We start from the raw sequence: 16000 nt of genomic DNA on the forward strand, positions 1-16000 counted from the left end.
CCCCTTTTTAAAGTTTATTTAAATAAATTCTACACCCAACGTGGGGCTTGAACTCACAACCCCGAAATCAAGAGCGCATGCTCTACCGACTGAGCCAGCCAGGTGCCCCACGGGAGCTCTTCTTTATTGGGAAATAAATACAGAGTCAAACAGGTGGGCCAGCCAACATCTGTAGTTCTGAGGGCCAAGAGAAAGGTGTCTGACTTGCTCAGAACTCAGATCTCCATGAGCTGGTCACTCCCCACGATCACCTCGTTCACTCGTTTGGCTATAAAAGAAAAGAAAAAAGTTGTTTGAGAACAGGCAGTAAAGGTGTCATTTCAAACCAAATTATTTCTAATTTCTGTGCTCATAAACATTTATTTGTCTCCTGTGTGGCTCTGCTCTTGACAAGGTCTTGGGAATACAACTTGCCAAAGGGATTATAGGAGAGACAGCATTTTCCTACACAGCAGGGGAACTGGATGGGTCTTAAAGGATGAACAGAGTTTTTTCAGGCAGTGCAGTGTATCGAAGGGAAGGCATTCCAGGCTCCTGGAACAACATGAGCAAAGGTATAAAGGTACAAGGAAGGGGAACATGCAATACTGTGGTGTGGCCATATGGTAGGGCGTGGAGGGAAAAGGGTGAGAAGCAATGATACCGAATAGTTAAATGGAGATATCCAAAGAAGAAAGGGTGAACTTCACATGTAACATGGAAATAGTACCACCTACTGCATAGAGCTGTTGTCCGAATTCAATGACTTAAAGAATCCTCAAGTGCTGGATAAGCAGTGGCCATTATTTCGTAAAGTCCAAAACATGGCCCCCCATGACCCGATCCTTGCCGACCTCTCCAGCTTCGTGTTCCACCATCCTCCAATTACACCTACAAGCCATACTATTTTGTAGCTCTAGACCTCTGCACAGGCTGTTCCCTCTGTCTAGAATGCCTTTCTTGCCCCTCATCCCATCACACTCTTGCCCTAAGTGCCCTAATCAAGCACCCCCACTATTAGTGGCGCCTTCCCTTCCGAACTGTCCATTTCCTGCTTTGTGAAGACACTACCTGATACATACCTCTGTCTCTACATCAGTATCTCATTCTCCTGCACTTCCCTGTAAGAATCTCAAGGCTAGGGCCAGTGTATTTATGTTCATACCCGTATTTAGCACAGCTACTGGCACTGGAAAGATTTCAGAGGTCCCAGGTAGTGACGGGGATAGGGTGTGATTATTAAGTGGAGAGCGAAAGTAAAGTTGAAAGGAGATGAGGGTTGGTAAGAGTGGAGAAGCTCAGAGAATGTTTAGAAGGAGTGAAGAGGAAGACTATGAGCCCTCAATATATTTAGGGGAGCACCATGGAAGTTGGCCAGTGATGGGCTAAAAGGTAAGAGGGTTAGTTTTTTTGGGATAAGAGCTATAGAATGGAGGCAGTGAACCAACGGGTCTGAAAGGGGAACCAGGGGCATGTTATCTACTTCTTGCCTGGAGGAATGGGGCACATGCAGGAGACGGGAGAGTTCTCCCGCCCTCTATTGGCTCAGACAGAAAAAGCTGACCAACTGGCTGAAAATGGATTCTTTCTGGGCAAGCTTCCCATGGCTTCTAAGGATCCAACATGTTTCTTGTCACACTTGGGAGCCTGAATATGACCCTGATAGGTAAGGCAGAAATTCTGGCTTTCCTGAGGCTCTACTTCAGTCTCAGAAGGCTTTGGTGCAGCAAAATGAAGATCCCTGATGATGGGACATGTTTGGGTTTGTTCATATGGCCCATAGGCTGGAGCCTCTGAGGGGGTTTCTGACTGCAGCTTTGGAGACCTTAAGAATTCAGACATGTCTTCCATTCTACCCACCTTTTCAGCTTTGTTTCTTGCTATATCTCCTTTGTATCCTATATTCTAGATTTTGCAAATGATTTGCAGTTTCCAACACATCAGATTGTTTTTGCCTTCAAGTGCTTGGTTACATGGTTCCCCTTTGCTTGAGAGGTACTTCCCTTCATGTATTTGATAAATAGCCCAAAAGTTACAGATTTAGCATGAATTCCTTCCTTGGGCCAGAACTGACCGATTTCTCTTTTATGTCCTTAATTAACCCTGACAGTCTCCGGAGGCTGTCTCCTCATCATACCTAACAAACTTTTGTATTATTTCTTACTTGTCTGTCTCTGTACTGGGGGCAGTTGGGCAGCAAGAGGCAAATCTCACTCATCTTCACACCTCTAGGGTAGAACAGAGGAGGCAATACGTTTGTTGAGTGTGTGTGTGTTTTGGGGGTTATGTGAGAGTACAGACGTAGGAAAAGAAGCATATAAAGAAGAGAAGGCCCCCAACCTCTTTGCTGAAAGTGTAAGGGACGCATCTGGTGCATTACAGCAAGGGTGCTCAGGGACCCAGAGCATCCTTGGGCCTCTCTCTCTAACTTCCTCTATAGGAACAGAAAACTAGGTCTTGGACAGAGGTAAACTCAGAGAAGAAAAGGACAGGAAGGAGACGAAGAAAACGTGCCAATGTGGGAAAAGAAAGACCTTCTGAGTCAAAAGGACTTGAGCTCTAATTGGACTTTGAGCAGATTATTTCATGTCTTTGGGCTTTAGTTTCCTGATCAAGTGGGGGATTCTGTAAGATGACTGAGAGAAAGAGCCCGGCATGGTGCTTTGGTCAGTATTAAACAAGTTACAGAATGGGTCTGGGGCTGGCCTGTAGTCCTGCCCTAGGAGTGGATCCTTTTTATGCTTCATAAGCATCTGTTTTCTTCAGTGAAAGGAATGGGAAGGAGGCCCAGATACCGCTCAGGCTGTTAAATTCCCTAGGGCTGGGGATGGTCCTGGAGTGTGACTGTCAGTCAGAATCTACCCTTGAGATAAGACTGCCCAGAAAAAAACAAAGGAAATACTTCTTTGGCTACCTTCTGGGGCACCTCCAAAAGCTCCATTTTACCCTTTCTCTCTCCCTACAGCCACGAGTCAGCCTCATCAACTCCTATCTAGATTCTGACATTTATTCTTCTCTCAGTCTCTCCCTAGTTTCCAGAGATACTGGGCTGTTCTGAAGACAGTCTCAGTTCTAAGTAACACTCTACTTGGCCCTCAGTGTTCCAGACCAGAAGGGCAATGGGGTGTCTGGCTGGGGCAGACAATGCTTTCTTCTGCTCTGCCAGGTCCAAATAAACACCTGAGCCTTCTTTGGCCTGCTCTACCCACTTTCCCCTCTACCTTCTGGTCTGCTCTTGGCCTGGGGGGGAAAAGCCTTGCTCATTGGGATTCAGGGAAGAGAGACTAGATCTGGCGTTTTGGGGACGGATGTATTTTCATGGAGATTCTGTAAGGTGGAGGAAACCTGGAGGGAAGCAACAAGCCGTACTAGTTCTCCTTGGCTAGGGCTGGAAGCAAGTTCCAGTAAACAATGGAAAAGTTCTGGGCTGGAATCAGGTTGGGAAAGATCCTAAGATCCTAAGGATCCTTCCCTGAGAGTACAAAGGGAGGCTACTAAGTTGAGGAGAAACCAATGGGATAGAAGAGAATGACAAGCTGCATATGAAAAGCCGCACTGCTGGGAAGCTGGGAAGGATTCCTGCTAGCCAGGACTTGACCTATATGCCTCTCAGGTCTACTTTCATGGCCACAGGACTGATCACTGTGGTCACAGGGAAGAGATTCAAGTCATCTCACTGACAATAAGAAGAGACTCACATAAAGTCTCCAGTTAGAGTCTCCGGGTTTTGACTTTGTTGGCTGTGGCTCTTCCACTGGCTTGAGCAGGAGGTCAAACTGACTACCAGGATTTTTGCCAGAGATAATCTCATTAACTGAGCATGCTGGGGTGGGGGTGAGAAAACCCAGAGCTTTGTTAGAAAATGGCTTGTTCTGCTGGTAGTGCTAGAAGAGGGCAGAGAGGGCTATGCTGGGTCGTAAGAGTCACATTTTGGGGTGTAAGACTCATGGACGTAGTGACTTTGTGGTATGCAAATGACTGAACTCTGGAGAGGGGACAGCAGTGCTTCTGAGGATGAATGTTTTTCCCTGAAATCCCTCCAGGTGAGGAAGGCGGACTGGGGACCCTGCCATCTCCTGAGCTGTTCGCTGCTGAGGATCTGAGTTGTTGATGTTCGTCTGCGTCACCCACAGTGACAGAGCGCTGCACGAATGGCTAGGAATTAGCCTTCTCCATTTGGCTCGCCTACAAAGAAAAGTGACCGTGGGAACACGTGACCGGCCAGGAGTACCTGTGGCAGGAAGGCACTGACTACTGTGCTGGATGCACTGGTCTATCCAGCACAGAGGACAGAGCAGGAAGTGTTGGGGTTCTCCAGTTTAGAGTCCAGATGACTTCCCTGGCCACCTCTCTTTCAGGAGGATCATTAAAGGGCCTCCTTCTAAAACGGGAACACACAGTGTTAGAGCCAGAAGTCCATGAGCTGCTAAAGCCTATGACATCCTAGGAGTTTGGCTAGTCCAGCCTTGTGCTCCCTGATGGGAGATGCCATGACTCAAAGCCTCAATATCTGGCATTCAGTTGGCATGCATGCATTCTGCACACAGAATGGAAAGGGTCCTTGCAAAGTAAAAGGAAGGAGCACCATTACTTTGTTGGAAATGGGGAGAAGAAGCAGAAACTGTGAGGTTCCAGGTTCCAGCACACAAGAAAGGAGGGCTCCTCTAGGGTGCTGGCAAATGTTGTTCATGCATCAAGTACGTCTATAGAGTCTAAACTCTTAAAAACCACAAAAGGAAGCAGCTCCTGGCTCTAGGAGGGACTGAAAGGAGAAAGCACTGGACGATGCTTCTACTTTTTGCTGAGCAGGAGAGAATTTACAGAGACAAAGAGGCAGGAAGGAGGTAGAAGAAACATTGTTTGGGGCCACAAACCCAAAGAGAAGAGAACAAAGAAGGACAGAGAAATGCAATGAGGTGACAAGGAGGGGACAGGATAAGAAAGCAGCTCCACAGACCAGCTGAACAGCTGCTTTTGAAACTCTGGGGACCCTTTCCAAGGCCATCCATGGAGTCAGAGAAAAGCCTGGGTGTTCTGAATCCTATTAAAAAAAATTTTTTTTTTATTAAGAGTTTTATTTTTAAATTTTTTAAAAGTAAGTTCTAGGCCCAGCATGGGGCTTGAACTCATGACCCCAAGATCAAGAGCTGTATGCTTTACGGACTGAGCCAACCTGGTGCCCCAATTAAATCCTATTTTATTTTACTTTATTTAGTTAATTAATTAATTTTATTTTAAAGAAATTACCAACAGGCCCCAGCTGCTCAAGAAAGAAGTTTCTCTGTAACCCAAGGGTAGGCCTGAGTCAGCTGGTATGTTGAACAGGAGAAAGAACCAAGACCTGGCGTTCCTGAAGACCAGAAAGAGCTGGGATATGGAGGCCAAATACATTTTTCCAATTAGTCTGGGAAAGATGGACTAAAGGGAGAAAAGGCCTATCACTGATCATATTCTGCTGGGCAAGCAAGAGTGGCTTCTTCTTCTGGTCTTTTTGGAGGCTGTCTTGCAATAATTCAGGCTGAAGACCTAGTTTTGTCATTTACTAGCTATGTACCTTGGGTAAATTTCAAGTTTTCGAAGTCTCAGTTTCCACTTCACCAAATGGGTCAATAACGAATCCTGACCTCAGAGGGTTTTTACGAGTCCGATAGATACTGTACACGAGAACATTTTAAAGCTATAAACAACAGGGGCGCCTCAGTGGCGCAGTCGGTTAAGCGTCCAACTCTTCGTTTCGGCTTAGGTTGTGACCTCAGGATGGTGAGATCGGGCCCTGCATAGGGCTCCGCACTCAGCACGGAGTCTACTTGTCCCTCCCACCTCTCTTGTGTGTGTGTGTGTGTGTGTGCGCACTCTCTCTCTCTCTCTCTCTCTAAAAAGAAAAGACTCTTCAAAGCTACAAACAACAACTGTAAGCCAATGGTGTTCCAGGAGGGGGGTGCCATCCCTGCGGCCAGCCCTCGCCCTCGCACACCATCACAGAAGAAAACACCCAAGGCTGTGGTGCTGCCGTTGACCAACATTCTTGCTTGAAAGCTCTCTGGTGAGGCACTGGGTAGAACGTGTCTGCCACTGATTAAACTAAAACTGACGGCCTTCCTTATAACAAGGGCATGGACCTATGACCTTAGGCTTCAGCTACAGATGCAGCCACACCAAACTCTGGGCTGGGAACTAGTGATACAAAGAAGCAGGAACCAGAGAGAATCCACTTTGGGCTTGCTGGGTGCGAGGCAGAAGCAGCAGGGCAAGCTGTGGTATCACTGTTCAGTGAGGATGGCAGCGGGGTCCTTGGCACAAGGGTTTGGGGTATGCATCTTGGCTGTAACCCACTTTTTAAGCTTGATTCTGCAGCCATCGTAGAACTTTGGGCTTGAATTTTTTATCCATTTCAATCGGCCAGAGTCAGTTTATGATGCTTATAACAAAGCACCTTACTGGTAAACTGGTGACACTCGGGAAAGGCCTCTCAGAAATGACCATTCTCACATAGAGAGGAAGAAAGTGCGTGGAATACGAGAAGAAAGGCATTACCGAAGAGAGTTTTATCTAGTCTCAAGTAGAGAAATAAAGGTAAAGGATGGTTTCAGGCCAAGGCCACACCTCCCCAATTCATTTATCAATGTTACATGTGGTTCTTGTATCAGCATAAGTTTAGAAAAAAAAGTAAGGAGTGATCTCATGATAATTGCAACCATCTCACATATGCCTTACTTGGAACCCTGTTTCTGCACTGAAATTTCAGAAAATATGCTCTATGGGTCCAAAATTCATTCACTCATTCCCTCCTTCCCCTCTGCCCCCCTCTATAAACAATAAACCTGTTCTGCGAGCTAGGGAATGCATACTGACATAAGTCAATCCTTGGCCTTAAGGACCTCAGTCTAGTAGTGAAGGCAGATTCATAGGTAACTGCCATTACTTGTGAATTTATTTTAATAAAGGTGTTGACAAAGTTCAGGGGTGCAGAGCAAGAAGGAATGCTTCGTTTGGCTGTGGGCAGTCATGGGAAGAGTCAGGGAAGGTTCTGCAGAGGAGAAAACACTTAGGAAGAGTCTTCGAAAGAGGCATTCCAGAAAGAGAGGGCATGTTCGGAGGCACAGGGAGAGGCACAGCAGCACTGTGTGGACGGGGTGCTCTAAGGCCCTTGCAGTGCTCTGGGAGCTGCGTGTGCTCCTCACAACATTCGATTAAATTTAATTCTCACAACAGTTTTCCAAGATCATTATTACTGTCTCAATTTTTCTACTTTCAAAAATCTAAAGTCTAGGGATGAAAAATACAACCTGGTGCACATCCAGTGAGTTGCACAGCTGAGATGTGAATCCAGGTCTGTCTGATTCTAAAGCTCCAAAGGGAGGTATGTGGCTTTTAAAAAAGGAAGGAGAGGGGCGCCTGGGTGGCTCAGTCAGTTGAATGTGTCTGCCTTCGGCTCAGGTCCTGATCCCAGGGTCCTGGGATCGAGCCCCGCGTCGGGCTCCTTGCTCAGTGGGGAGTCTGCTTCTCCCTCTGCCTGCCGCTCCCCCTGCTTGGGCTCACTCTCGCTCTCTGACAAATAAATAAATAAAATCTTTAAAAAAATAAATTAAAAAGGAAGGAGAAAAAACTGAAGAAGGCCTCTGTTTGCTGTGGTTTCTACCAATGCAGAGTTGGTGGGGTTAATTCCTTCAGCAACTCTCCTACTCCACTATATTCTAGACGTAGAAATAATCTCAAAAAGAATTAGCCATTCTTATTGATCTTGAGCTTTTTGTCTACTTTTTGTTTAAAAACATCCAGCCAAAGTACGGACCATTCAAATTCCCAGCCCAGCAGAGAAACCCTGGTGTTCGTACGTCTCTCATGCGGTACACACAGGCACACCCCAGAGACGGTGCCTGTTTGGTTCCACTGCAATGAAGCGAGTATCACACTGAAGCAAGTCAAATGAATTGTCTGGTTTCCCAGTGCATATAAAAGTTATGTTTATACTACACGGCAGTCTATAAATTGTGCAATAGCGTTATGTCTAAAAAAATATACATACATTAAAATACTTTATTGCTAAAAAATGCTATCATCTGAGCTTTCAGTGAGTCATAATCTTTTTGTTGGTGGAGGGTCTGGCCTCAATGCTGACGGCCGCTGCCTGGTCAGGGTGGTGGGTGCTGAAGGCTGGGGTGGCTGTGGCGATTTCTTAAAATAAGGCAACAATGAAGTTTGCCGCACTGATTGACTTCCTTTCAGAAATGATTTCCCTGCAGCATGTGATGCAGTTTGATAGCATTTTACTCATGGCAGAACTTCTTTCCAAACTGGGAGCCCATCCTCTCAAACCCTGCAGCTGCTTTGGCAACTAAGTTTACGGCCTATCCTAAATCCTTTGTTGTCATTTCCACGATCTTCACAGCATCTTCACCGGAAGTAGATTCCATCTCCAGAAACCACTTCCTTTGCTCGTCTGTGGGATGTAGCTCCTCGTCTGCTCAGGGTCTGTCGTGAGATGGCAGCAGTTCAGCCACATCTTCAGGCTCCACTTCTAATGCTGGTTCTCTTGCTCTTTCCCCATCCCATCTGCGGCTACTCCCTCCACTGAAGTGTTGAATCCCTCCAAGTCACCCATGGGGGTTGGAATCAACTTCCAAATTTAATGTTAATGCTGTTAATGCTGCTATTTTGACCTCTTCCTGTGGATCACAAATATTCTTTTCTTTTTTAAGATTTATTTATTTATTTTAGAGAGACAGAGAGAGCAAGCGTGAGTGTGTGGGGAAGGGGCACAGGGAAAGGAGAGAGAGGATCTCAAGCAGACTCCCCACTGAGCGTGGAGCTCTACATGGGCTCAGTCTCACAAACCTGAGATCATGACCTGAGCCGAAATCAAGAGTTGGATGCTTAATTGACTGAGCCACCTAGGCGCCCCTCTAGAAGGTTTTCTTTTTCTTTTCTTTTTTTTTTTTAAATCCAATTCACGCATTTCTTTTTTTTTTTTAAAGATTTTATTTATTTATTTGACAGAGAGACAGCCAGTGAGAGGGAACACAAGCAAGGGGAGTGGGAGAGGAAGAAGCAGGCTTGCAGCAGAGCAGGGAGCCTGATGCGGGGCTCGATCCCAGGACCCTGGGATCAGGACCTGAGCTGAAGGCAGATGCTTAATGACTGAGCTACCCAGGTGCCCCTGTATTTCTTTTTTTAGAGAGAGAGAGAGAGAGAGAGCATGAGCAAGTGGGGCAGGGGTGGGGTAGGTGTGCGGGGAAGGGGCAGAGGGAGAGGGAGAGAGAATCTAGCGTGGGTTTGATCTCATGACCTGAGACAAAATTAAGTCAGATGCTTAATGGAATGAGCCACCCAGGCACCCAAGAAATGTATTTTTTTTTTTAAAGATTTTATTTATTTATTTATTTGACAGAGAGAGCCAGCAAGAGAGGGAACACAAGCAGGGGGAGTGGGAGAGGAAGAAGCAGGCTCCCAACGGAGAAGCCTGATGTGGGGCTCGATCCCAGAACGCTGGGATCACGCTCTGAGCTGAAGGCAGACACTTAAGGACTGAGCCACCCAGGCGTCCCAAGAAATGTATTTCTTAGGTAAGACTTTTACTCCTTGATCTGTGGGCTACAGAATGGCTGTTGTGTTAGCAGTACAATATGAACCTTACTGTACGTCTCCATCAGAGCTCTTGGGTGACCAAGTGCATCATCAATGAGCGGTAATGTTTTGAAAATAATCTTTTTTTCTGAGCTGTAGTTCTCAACAGTGGCTGACACTAGTCAGTAAATCACCGTGTAAACAGGTGTGCTGTCACCCAGGCTCTGCTGCTGCATGTAGAGAGCGCAGGCAGAGGAGATTGAGCATAACTCTCCGGGGCCCTAGGACTTCCAGAATGGCAAGTGAGCACTGGCATCAGCTTAAAGACTCTAGGGGCATTAGGCCCTAACAGGAGAGTCAGCCTGGCCTTGGAAGCTTTGAAGCCAGGCACTGACTTCTCCTTTCTACTATGAGAGTCCTAGATGGCATCTTCTTCCAACAGAAGGCTGTTCGGCTACACTGAAAATCTGTGGTTTAGTGTGGCCACCCTCATGAATGATCTGGGCCGGATCTGCCGGAGAACGTGCTGCGGCTTCCACATCAGCACCTGCCGCTTCCCCTTGCACTTTTCTGTTACAGAGACGGCTGCTTTCCTCCAACCTCATGAACCCAGCTCTGCCAGCTTCCAGCTTTCCTTCTGCGGCTTCCTCCTCTCTCTCGGCCTTCAGAGAATTGAAGAGAGTGAGGGCCTTGCTCTGGGTTAGGGAGTGTTGTGGCTGGTTTGACCTTCTATCCAGACCACTCAGACTTTCTCCACATCAGCAATGAGGCTGATCATTTGTGTGCTCACTAGAGTAGCACTTTTAATTTTAAGAACTTTTCCTTTGAATTCACAACTTGGCTGTTTGGTGCAAGATACCCAGCTTTCAGCCTATCTCAGCTTTTAACAGGCCTCCCTCATTTATTTTATTTTATTTTTATTTATTTTTTTTTTTAAAGATTTTATTTATTTATTTGACAGAGACAGCCAGCGAGAGAGGGAACACAAGCAGGGGGAGTGGGAGAGGAAGAAGCAGGCTCCCAGCAGAGGAGCCTGATGTGGGACTCGATCCCGGAACGCCGGGATCACGCCCTGAGCCCGGGATCACGCCCTGAGCCGAAGGCAGTCGCTTTAACGACTGCGCTACCCAGGCGCCCCAGGCCTCCCTCATTTAAAACCTTAATCATTTCTAGTTTTCATTTGAAGTGAGAGATGTGCAACTCTTTCTTTCACTTGAACACTTAGAGGTCATTGCAGGATTATTAACTGGCCTAACTTCATTTTAAAAAAATTTTTAAAAAGATTTTATTTATTTATTTGAGAGAGAGAGAGAGCGCAAGCATTAGTGCACAAGCTGAGGGAGGGGCAGAGGGCGAGGGAGGAGCAGGCTCCCCACTGAGCAGGGAGCCCGATGTGGGGCTCGATCCCAGGACCTTGGGATCATGACCTGAGCCAAAGGCAGATGCTTAACCGACTGAGCCACCCAGGTGCCCCAACTGGCCTAATTTCAATATTGTCTCTCAGGGAAGAGGGAGGCTGGAGGATAGGAAACAGGGGAATGACTGGTTGGTCAAGCAGTTAGAACACAGACAAAGTTTATCAGTGAAGTTTGCCATCTTATATGGATGCAGTTCATGGAGCCCCTGCCCCCCAATTACAATAGTAACATCAAAAATCACTGATCATAAATCACCATAACAAATATGATAATAATGAGAAAACTTGAAATATTGCAAGAATTACTAAAATGTGACACAGAGACATGAAGCAAGCAAATGTAGTTGGAAAAATGGCGTCCACAGACTTGCTCAACACAAGGATGCAACAAACCTTCAGCTTGTAAAAGAAATACAGTATCTGTGAGGCACAATAAAACAAGGCACAGGGCAGGGTGAGCGCACAGCACAGCTCACAGCATCTCCTCTAAGAGAATAGCTCGGAGCGAATGGCTTCTGAAGAAGCGGCTAACCTTCGTCCAGGCCAGGGACCTATGGGACTCCCTCTCTTAAACATCAGGTGAGACAAGCCGCTCAAGGAGTCTAGGAGGTCAAAAGCTAGTTTCAATGCTTTTGTTGGATTACTGGCCCTTCTCACTTATGTCCAAGAGCCACTGTAAAGTATTGGTGCTTATCTGGGCCGTTAGATCTTTTTGTTATATTTTACAATTTTTGATAATAAGGCCGCATACATTTATGAGCTTATCTGTAAGATACATTCCTAAAAATGGAACTGTTAAGTCAAAGTTAAAAGGTTTGACAATGATGTCAATTCCCCTCCAAAGATGGCTTTATCGATTCCTGTTCTCACCCACACAGTATGCATGTGTTTGTTCCCTAATCGTCACCAGCACCAAGCACCATCTGTACTATTGTGCTAGGTAAAAAATGGCATCTGTGATTGTAATTTGGCTTACCTTTGGCTTCAATCCTCTGGCCACTTCCAATGAGGCAGTTCTGGATGTCCGCTCCCTTCTCGATCACAGCATTGTTGCAGATAACGCTGCCCTGGATGTTGCTTCTGTAACACAGTAGCCAAACTAAAGAACGCCCATGGCTCTCATCACCATCCTCACCACTACGGGGTGGGCTTCTGGCTCCTCCATAGGCTAGGAATAACTGCTCCATCCAGTTAATGGCTACATCCTCAGTTTATCACTGGGAGACAGAATGACTCAGCTGGGCCAAGGGCAGACCTGGCTTTAGTGAAGTCCAGAGTGTGGATATGCTCATAATGATCTTTCCCGCCAAGGCTTAAAAACAGCAGACCCTGTGACTTCGGTTCTTTAGGCGCCCCAGACCTGGAGGTCTAAATTCCACCCAATCTCTCCTTATTTGGTCTGGGGTGTGGAAGCTGGCACTAGTCCCTGGACTGACCCCTCACTCTGCTTCTCATCTGGGAATATATCACAAATTTCATTTAAGGCTTAGACCCCACGAGTCTTCCTGGATCAGCTATGGAAACAATAGGTACCCACAGCTCTCACGACAGACTCTAGTGAATCAAAACTAAACGCATTTAGAAAACAAGAAATCAAAACCAAAACCCAATGTTTTTAAAACTGGCTGCATGCCACATCAAAGACTACTCGAGATCCTAATGCCACATATTCAAGAGTAGCACCTCTTGCTCTTAGCATTTGAATGCGTTTAAAGGGCATCTTTCTGATTCCTGAAGACTGGTGGATGAAAAGAAAGGTCCTTTCGAAAATCTTCGCTAGCACACATTGCCCACCTACTCTATGCTAGATAATGTGCAAATAAATACTCATGTACATTATAGGAGTGACTTACAAATCTAGCCATTTAATCAGAAAAATCACCTGGGCAGTATAAAAAATAACAAACAAAACCACCCACGTTGTCCTGGCTTCCATCAACCTTTTTGGTAGGTCTGAGCTGGGGGCTTCATATATTTAATTAGAAAAAAAGAGCTTCCTAGATGATTCTGGGAGTATCATTTTTGCCTCTGATGCAGTAAAAATAACAACCACATTTTACAGATGAGGTAACGGATTTGGGGAATTTAAACCATTTGCCCCAAACCACATAATTGCCAAGTAGCAGATTCAAATCTAGGTCTGCCTGACTCCAGAATCCATACATTTAATCATAATGCCATATAAAGAAATCAAAGGAAGAAAAGACTGGAGGAAGCTGCTTGGAGCTGCCAAGTTGCTTTTCTGAGCCAAATGGCTCTGTGGAAGGAAGGACTCTGCCCTAAAAGGGGAATATTCACTACCCTAAAGAGTCAGAAGTGGGCAGCTAGAGAGGAGAAGGAAGGTGAGTAGGAAGGGTGTGAGCATCCATTTAAACAAAACAAAACAAAACACCAATTAAGGAAAAATTCTCAGGCAACCCAGGAGGCATGGGGGATGGGGAGGAGGACATTCCAAAGACTGAAACTATTAACGCACAGTCCATTAAAAAAGATTCTTCCCAAATGCCGAAACTTCAGTAAAATGCAGAAAAGGAATTCTAGCCTGTTACGGCGTTCCAGCATTTTCTTTATCTCTGTTCTTCTGGAAGGTTAAGCCGGTCAGAAAGCAGCAAACAGCAAAAGCCACAGCACCTCTGTGGTGTGGGCTAGAGATAGCAAGACAGTATTAGTTTGTTTTTTGGCTCAAAGTCAGAATACACTAAAAAAAAAAATTGGGACACACAGTGGGTGGGCGTTAAGGGACCTTCCAGAACTTTCCAACTTGCCTCATGCTTTAGGCAAAGCAGTTCAGTTAGCAGTTAGAGTGGTTCATGCTTCTTGATGAAAATTCCCCCAAAGAGTAGTAAGGAAGTATAGAAAGCCTCAGAAACAGGCTCCTGGGACAAAGCAGGCTTACAATTGGTTACTAGTTTGTCACTGAAAAGCCTCCTTTCTTTTTCCAGAGTGGGAGTAGGAGGATACTTCCGGCTCAGTAGTTTAAGAGCCTGAGAATGCACGCTCTGGAGCTAGGGAAGGGGTAAACATAGTCGGCACACCAGAAACAGCCAAGAGGAATTCAAGCGGCCATAATTAGAGACTACTACATGGCTATTTTGGAATTTGGGATATAAGTGGGAACCATTTCTGGAAGGAAGAGGCTAGACTGACTGAGGTCAGATTTCCATAGCAATGGATAGCCTGGGTTCTCCTTATGTCCAGCCCGTCTGATGGAGGTGTTCAGGAACCTCGTCTCATCTGGTTTATGTGTAACTCCCTATGAGACCCATAAACTACAGACCAATGTAGAATCTGCAGATGTGATGGGGCCAAAGTGGGTTGACTGAAGAGGAGCTGGGGGCTCTCCTGAAGCTCTTGGTCAGTGGATCTGTGGACGGCTTTGAGACGAACGCCTGACAAAATGCTTAGTGAGTGTGAAACTCTTTTCTGCCATTTGTTTCTTCATTGTTTCCTATTACCACTGCTATGGTCACAAGTCACCTCTATTAGCAAGGCTGAGGTATTCTGGAAAAATGTCAAACCAATATAGCCTTCCGTCTGTCCAGAAAGAAATTCCAAGATTAAGGATTTTACTGGAAGTGTGTGTGTGTGTGCTCACGCTGGAAAGGAAGGACTGATACTACCATGTCAAATAAGCCCTCTCTAAGTTGCCAACCTACAATAACGGCTTTGCTTTTTCTGCTCAGTGCACAGAGCAGAGGGGAGGTGACTTCCTCTACAGCTCAAGAAGAGAACTGGCCCAATGCCAAAACTACGGTTTTAGTAATGTAGTTTTAACTCTTAGCTTGGTACTAAGGACTCTGCTGTGCTAATACCTGGTTGTGTTTTCTAAGAAGCCATTGAGAGATGGCTAAGATTAATGGGGTTTTGGTCCTCATTTCTACTAGGTGGGGGTTAAATTATTTGAGGGGGGAGGGGCAAAGGAAGAGGGCGAGAGAATCTTAACCACGCTTCACGCCCAGCTCATTCACAATCCTGAGATCATGACTTGAGCCAAAATCAAGAGTCAGATGCTTAACTGACTGAGCCACCCAGGCGCCCCTTGGTGTGGTTAAATTTTAAGGAAAACTGCAGCTTTGGGAAATTACCCTGAAAATCCTAATGCTTCAGTGGAGAAGAGACCATGAGAAAAACACAGAGGTCTACAGTAAGATCTGTAGATCCACTGCATGGCCAGGTACACTGTCCCACACCATGCTGTGGCCTATGACATAAGGAAGAAGCCCTGGGGGTGCCTGGGTGGCTCAGTAGGTTAAGTGTCTACTTCCAGCTCAGGTCATAATCCCAGAGCCCCACGTCAGGCTCCCTGCTGAGCAGGGAGCATGTTTATCTCTCTCTCTCTGCCCCTCCCCCCTGCTCTCTCTCAAATAAATAAATAAAATCTTAAAAAAAAAAAAAAAAAAAGGAAGATGCCCTGGCCTGGGAAGCAAAAGGTCCTCCAAATTCTAGTTGCTCTTCTGGCTTTGGTTAGAACCTTCTTCAGTTTATTACAGAAGGAAAGGGAACTCACATAACTCTGATGTCGAATATTTCTCAGTCATTACACAAAGCATTTATGTTCATTATGTAATTTAATCCTTTTGGCAAGCCTGCAGGGATGGTGGTATTTATTCTAATTTTTACAGAGAAATTTGAGGCTCACAGAGGTTAAGCAATATGCCAAGCGTACACAGTGGTAAGTGACTCTCCATTGTGTGAGGGGCTTGGACTCAGCTGGTGACTGGGCAGTATTTGGCAAAGAGTCATGAAACCTTTCAGTAACTCTGAGGACAGGTACGTTCTTTTCTGGAGAGAAGTTGGTAGGCTTTCTAAACTTACTCATAACCTTGGGTGAGAAAAAAGTATGAAACTGGAGATACATGTAGTTTTTCTAGGTATATGACTAAAGGCCTACTTTAGGCCAGCTCACTACTTCAGCCCAAAGATTATGGTTGAGTCACCTGGATTTCCCCAGAGGCAAGGGCCTCCTAACCTTAGCCCAACAGGTCCTTGTCCAGGAGTCCCTCTAGATGAAGAACCATGTATTATTTTTAATGAAATATT

General features: G+C 45.8%; 1 protein-coding gene across 3 annotated transcripts in view; it reads right to left on the reverse strand.

Moving 5' to 3' along the window:
* Positions 1 to 90: 90 nt before the first annotated feature.
* EIF2B3 (eukaryotic translation initiation factor 2B subunit gamma) overlaps positions 91 to 16000 on the reverse strand; it is a 116604-nt gene continuing 100694 nt past the window's right edge. For 2 of the 3 annotated variants that reach the window (XM_045799700.2, XM_045799701.2), the window contains exons 11-12: positions 11937 to 12040; positions 91 to 268 (exon numbers count right to left, since the gene is read on the reverse strand). In XM_045799700.2, the coding sequence (XP_045655656.2) occupies positions 216 to 268; positions 11937 to 12040 (157 nt within the window). In that variant the 3' untranslated portion in view covers positions 91 to 215. The remainder of the gene's footprint in view (positions 269 to 11936; positions 12041 to 16000) is intronic. The other variant, XM_087865833.1, reaches the window with a different exon arrangement.

The sequence above is a fragment of the Ursus americanus genome, chromosome 12, assembly GCF_024610735.1.
Source record: "Ursus americanus isolate L20-20 chromosome 12, mUrsAme1.1.p, whole genome shotgun sequence".
NCBI lineage: Eukaryota > Metazoa > Chordata > Mammalia > Carnivora > Ursidae > Ursus > Ursus americanus.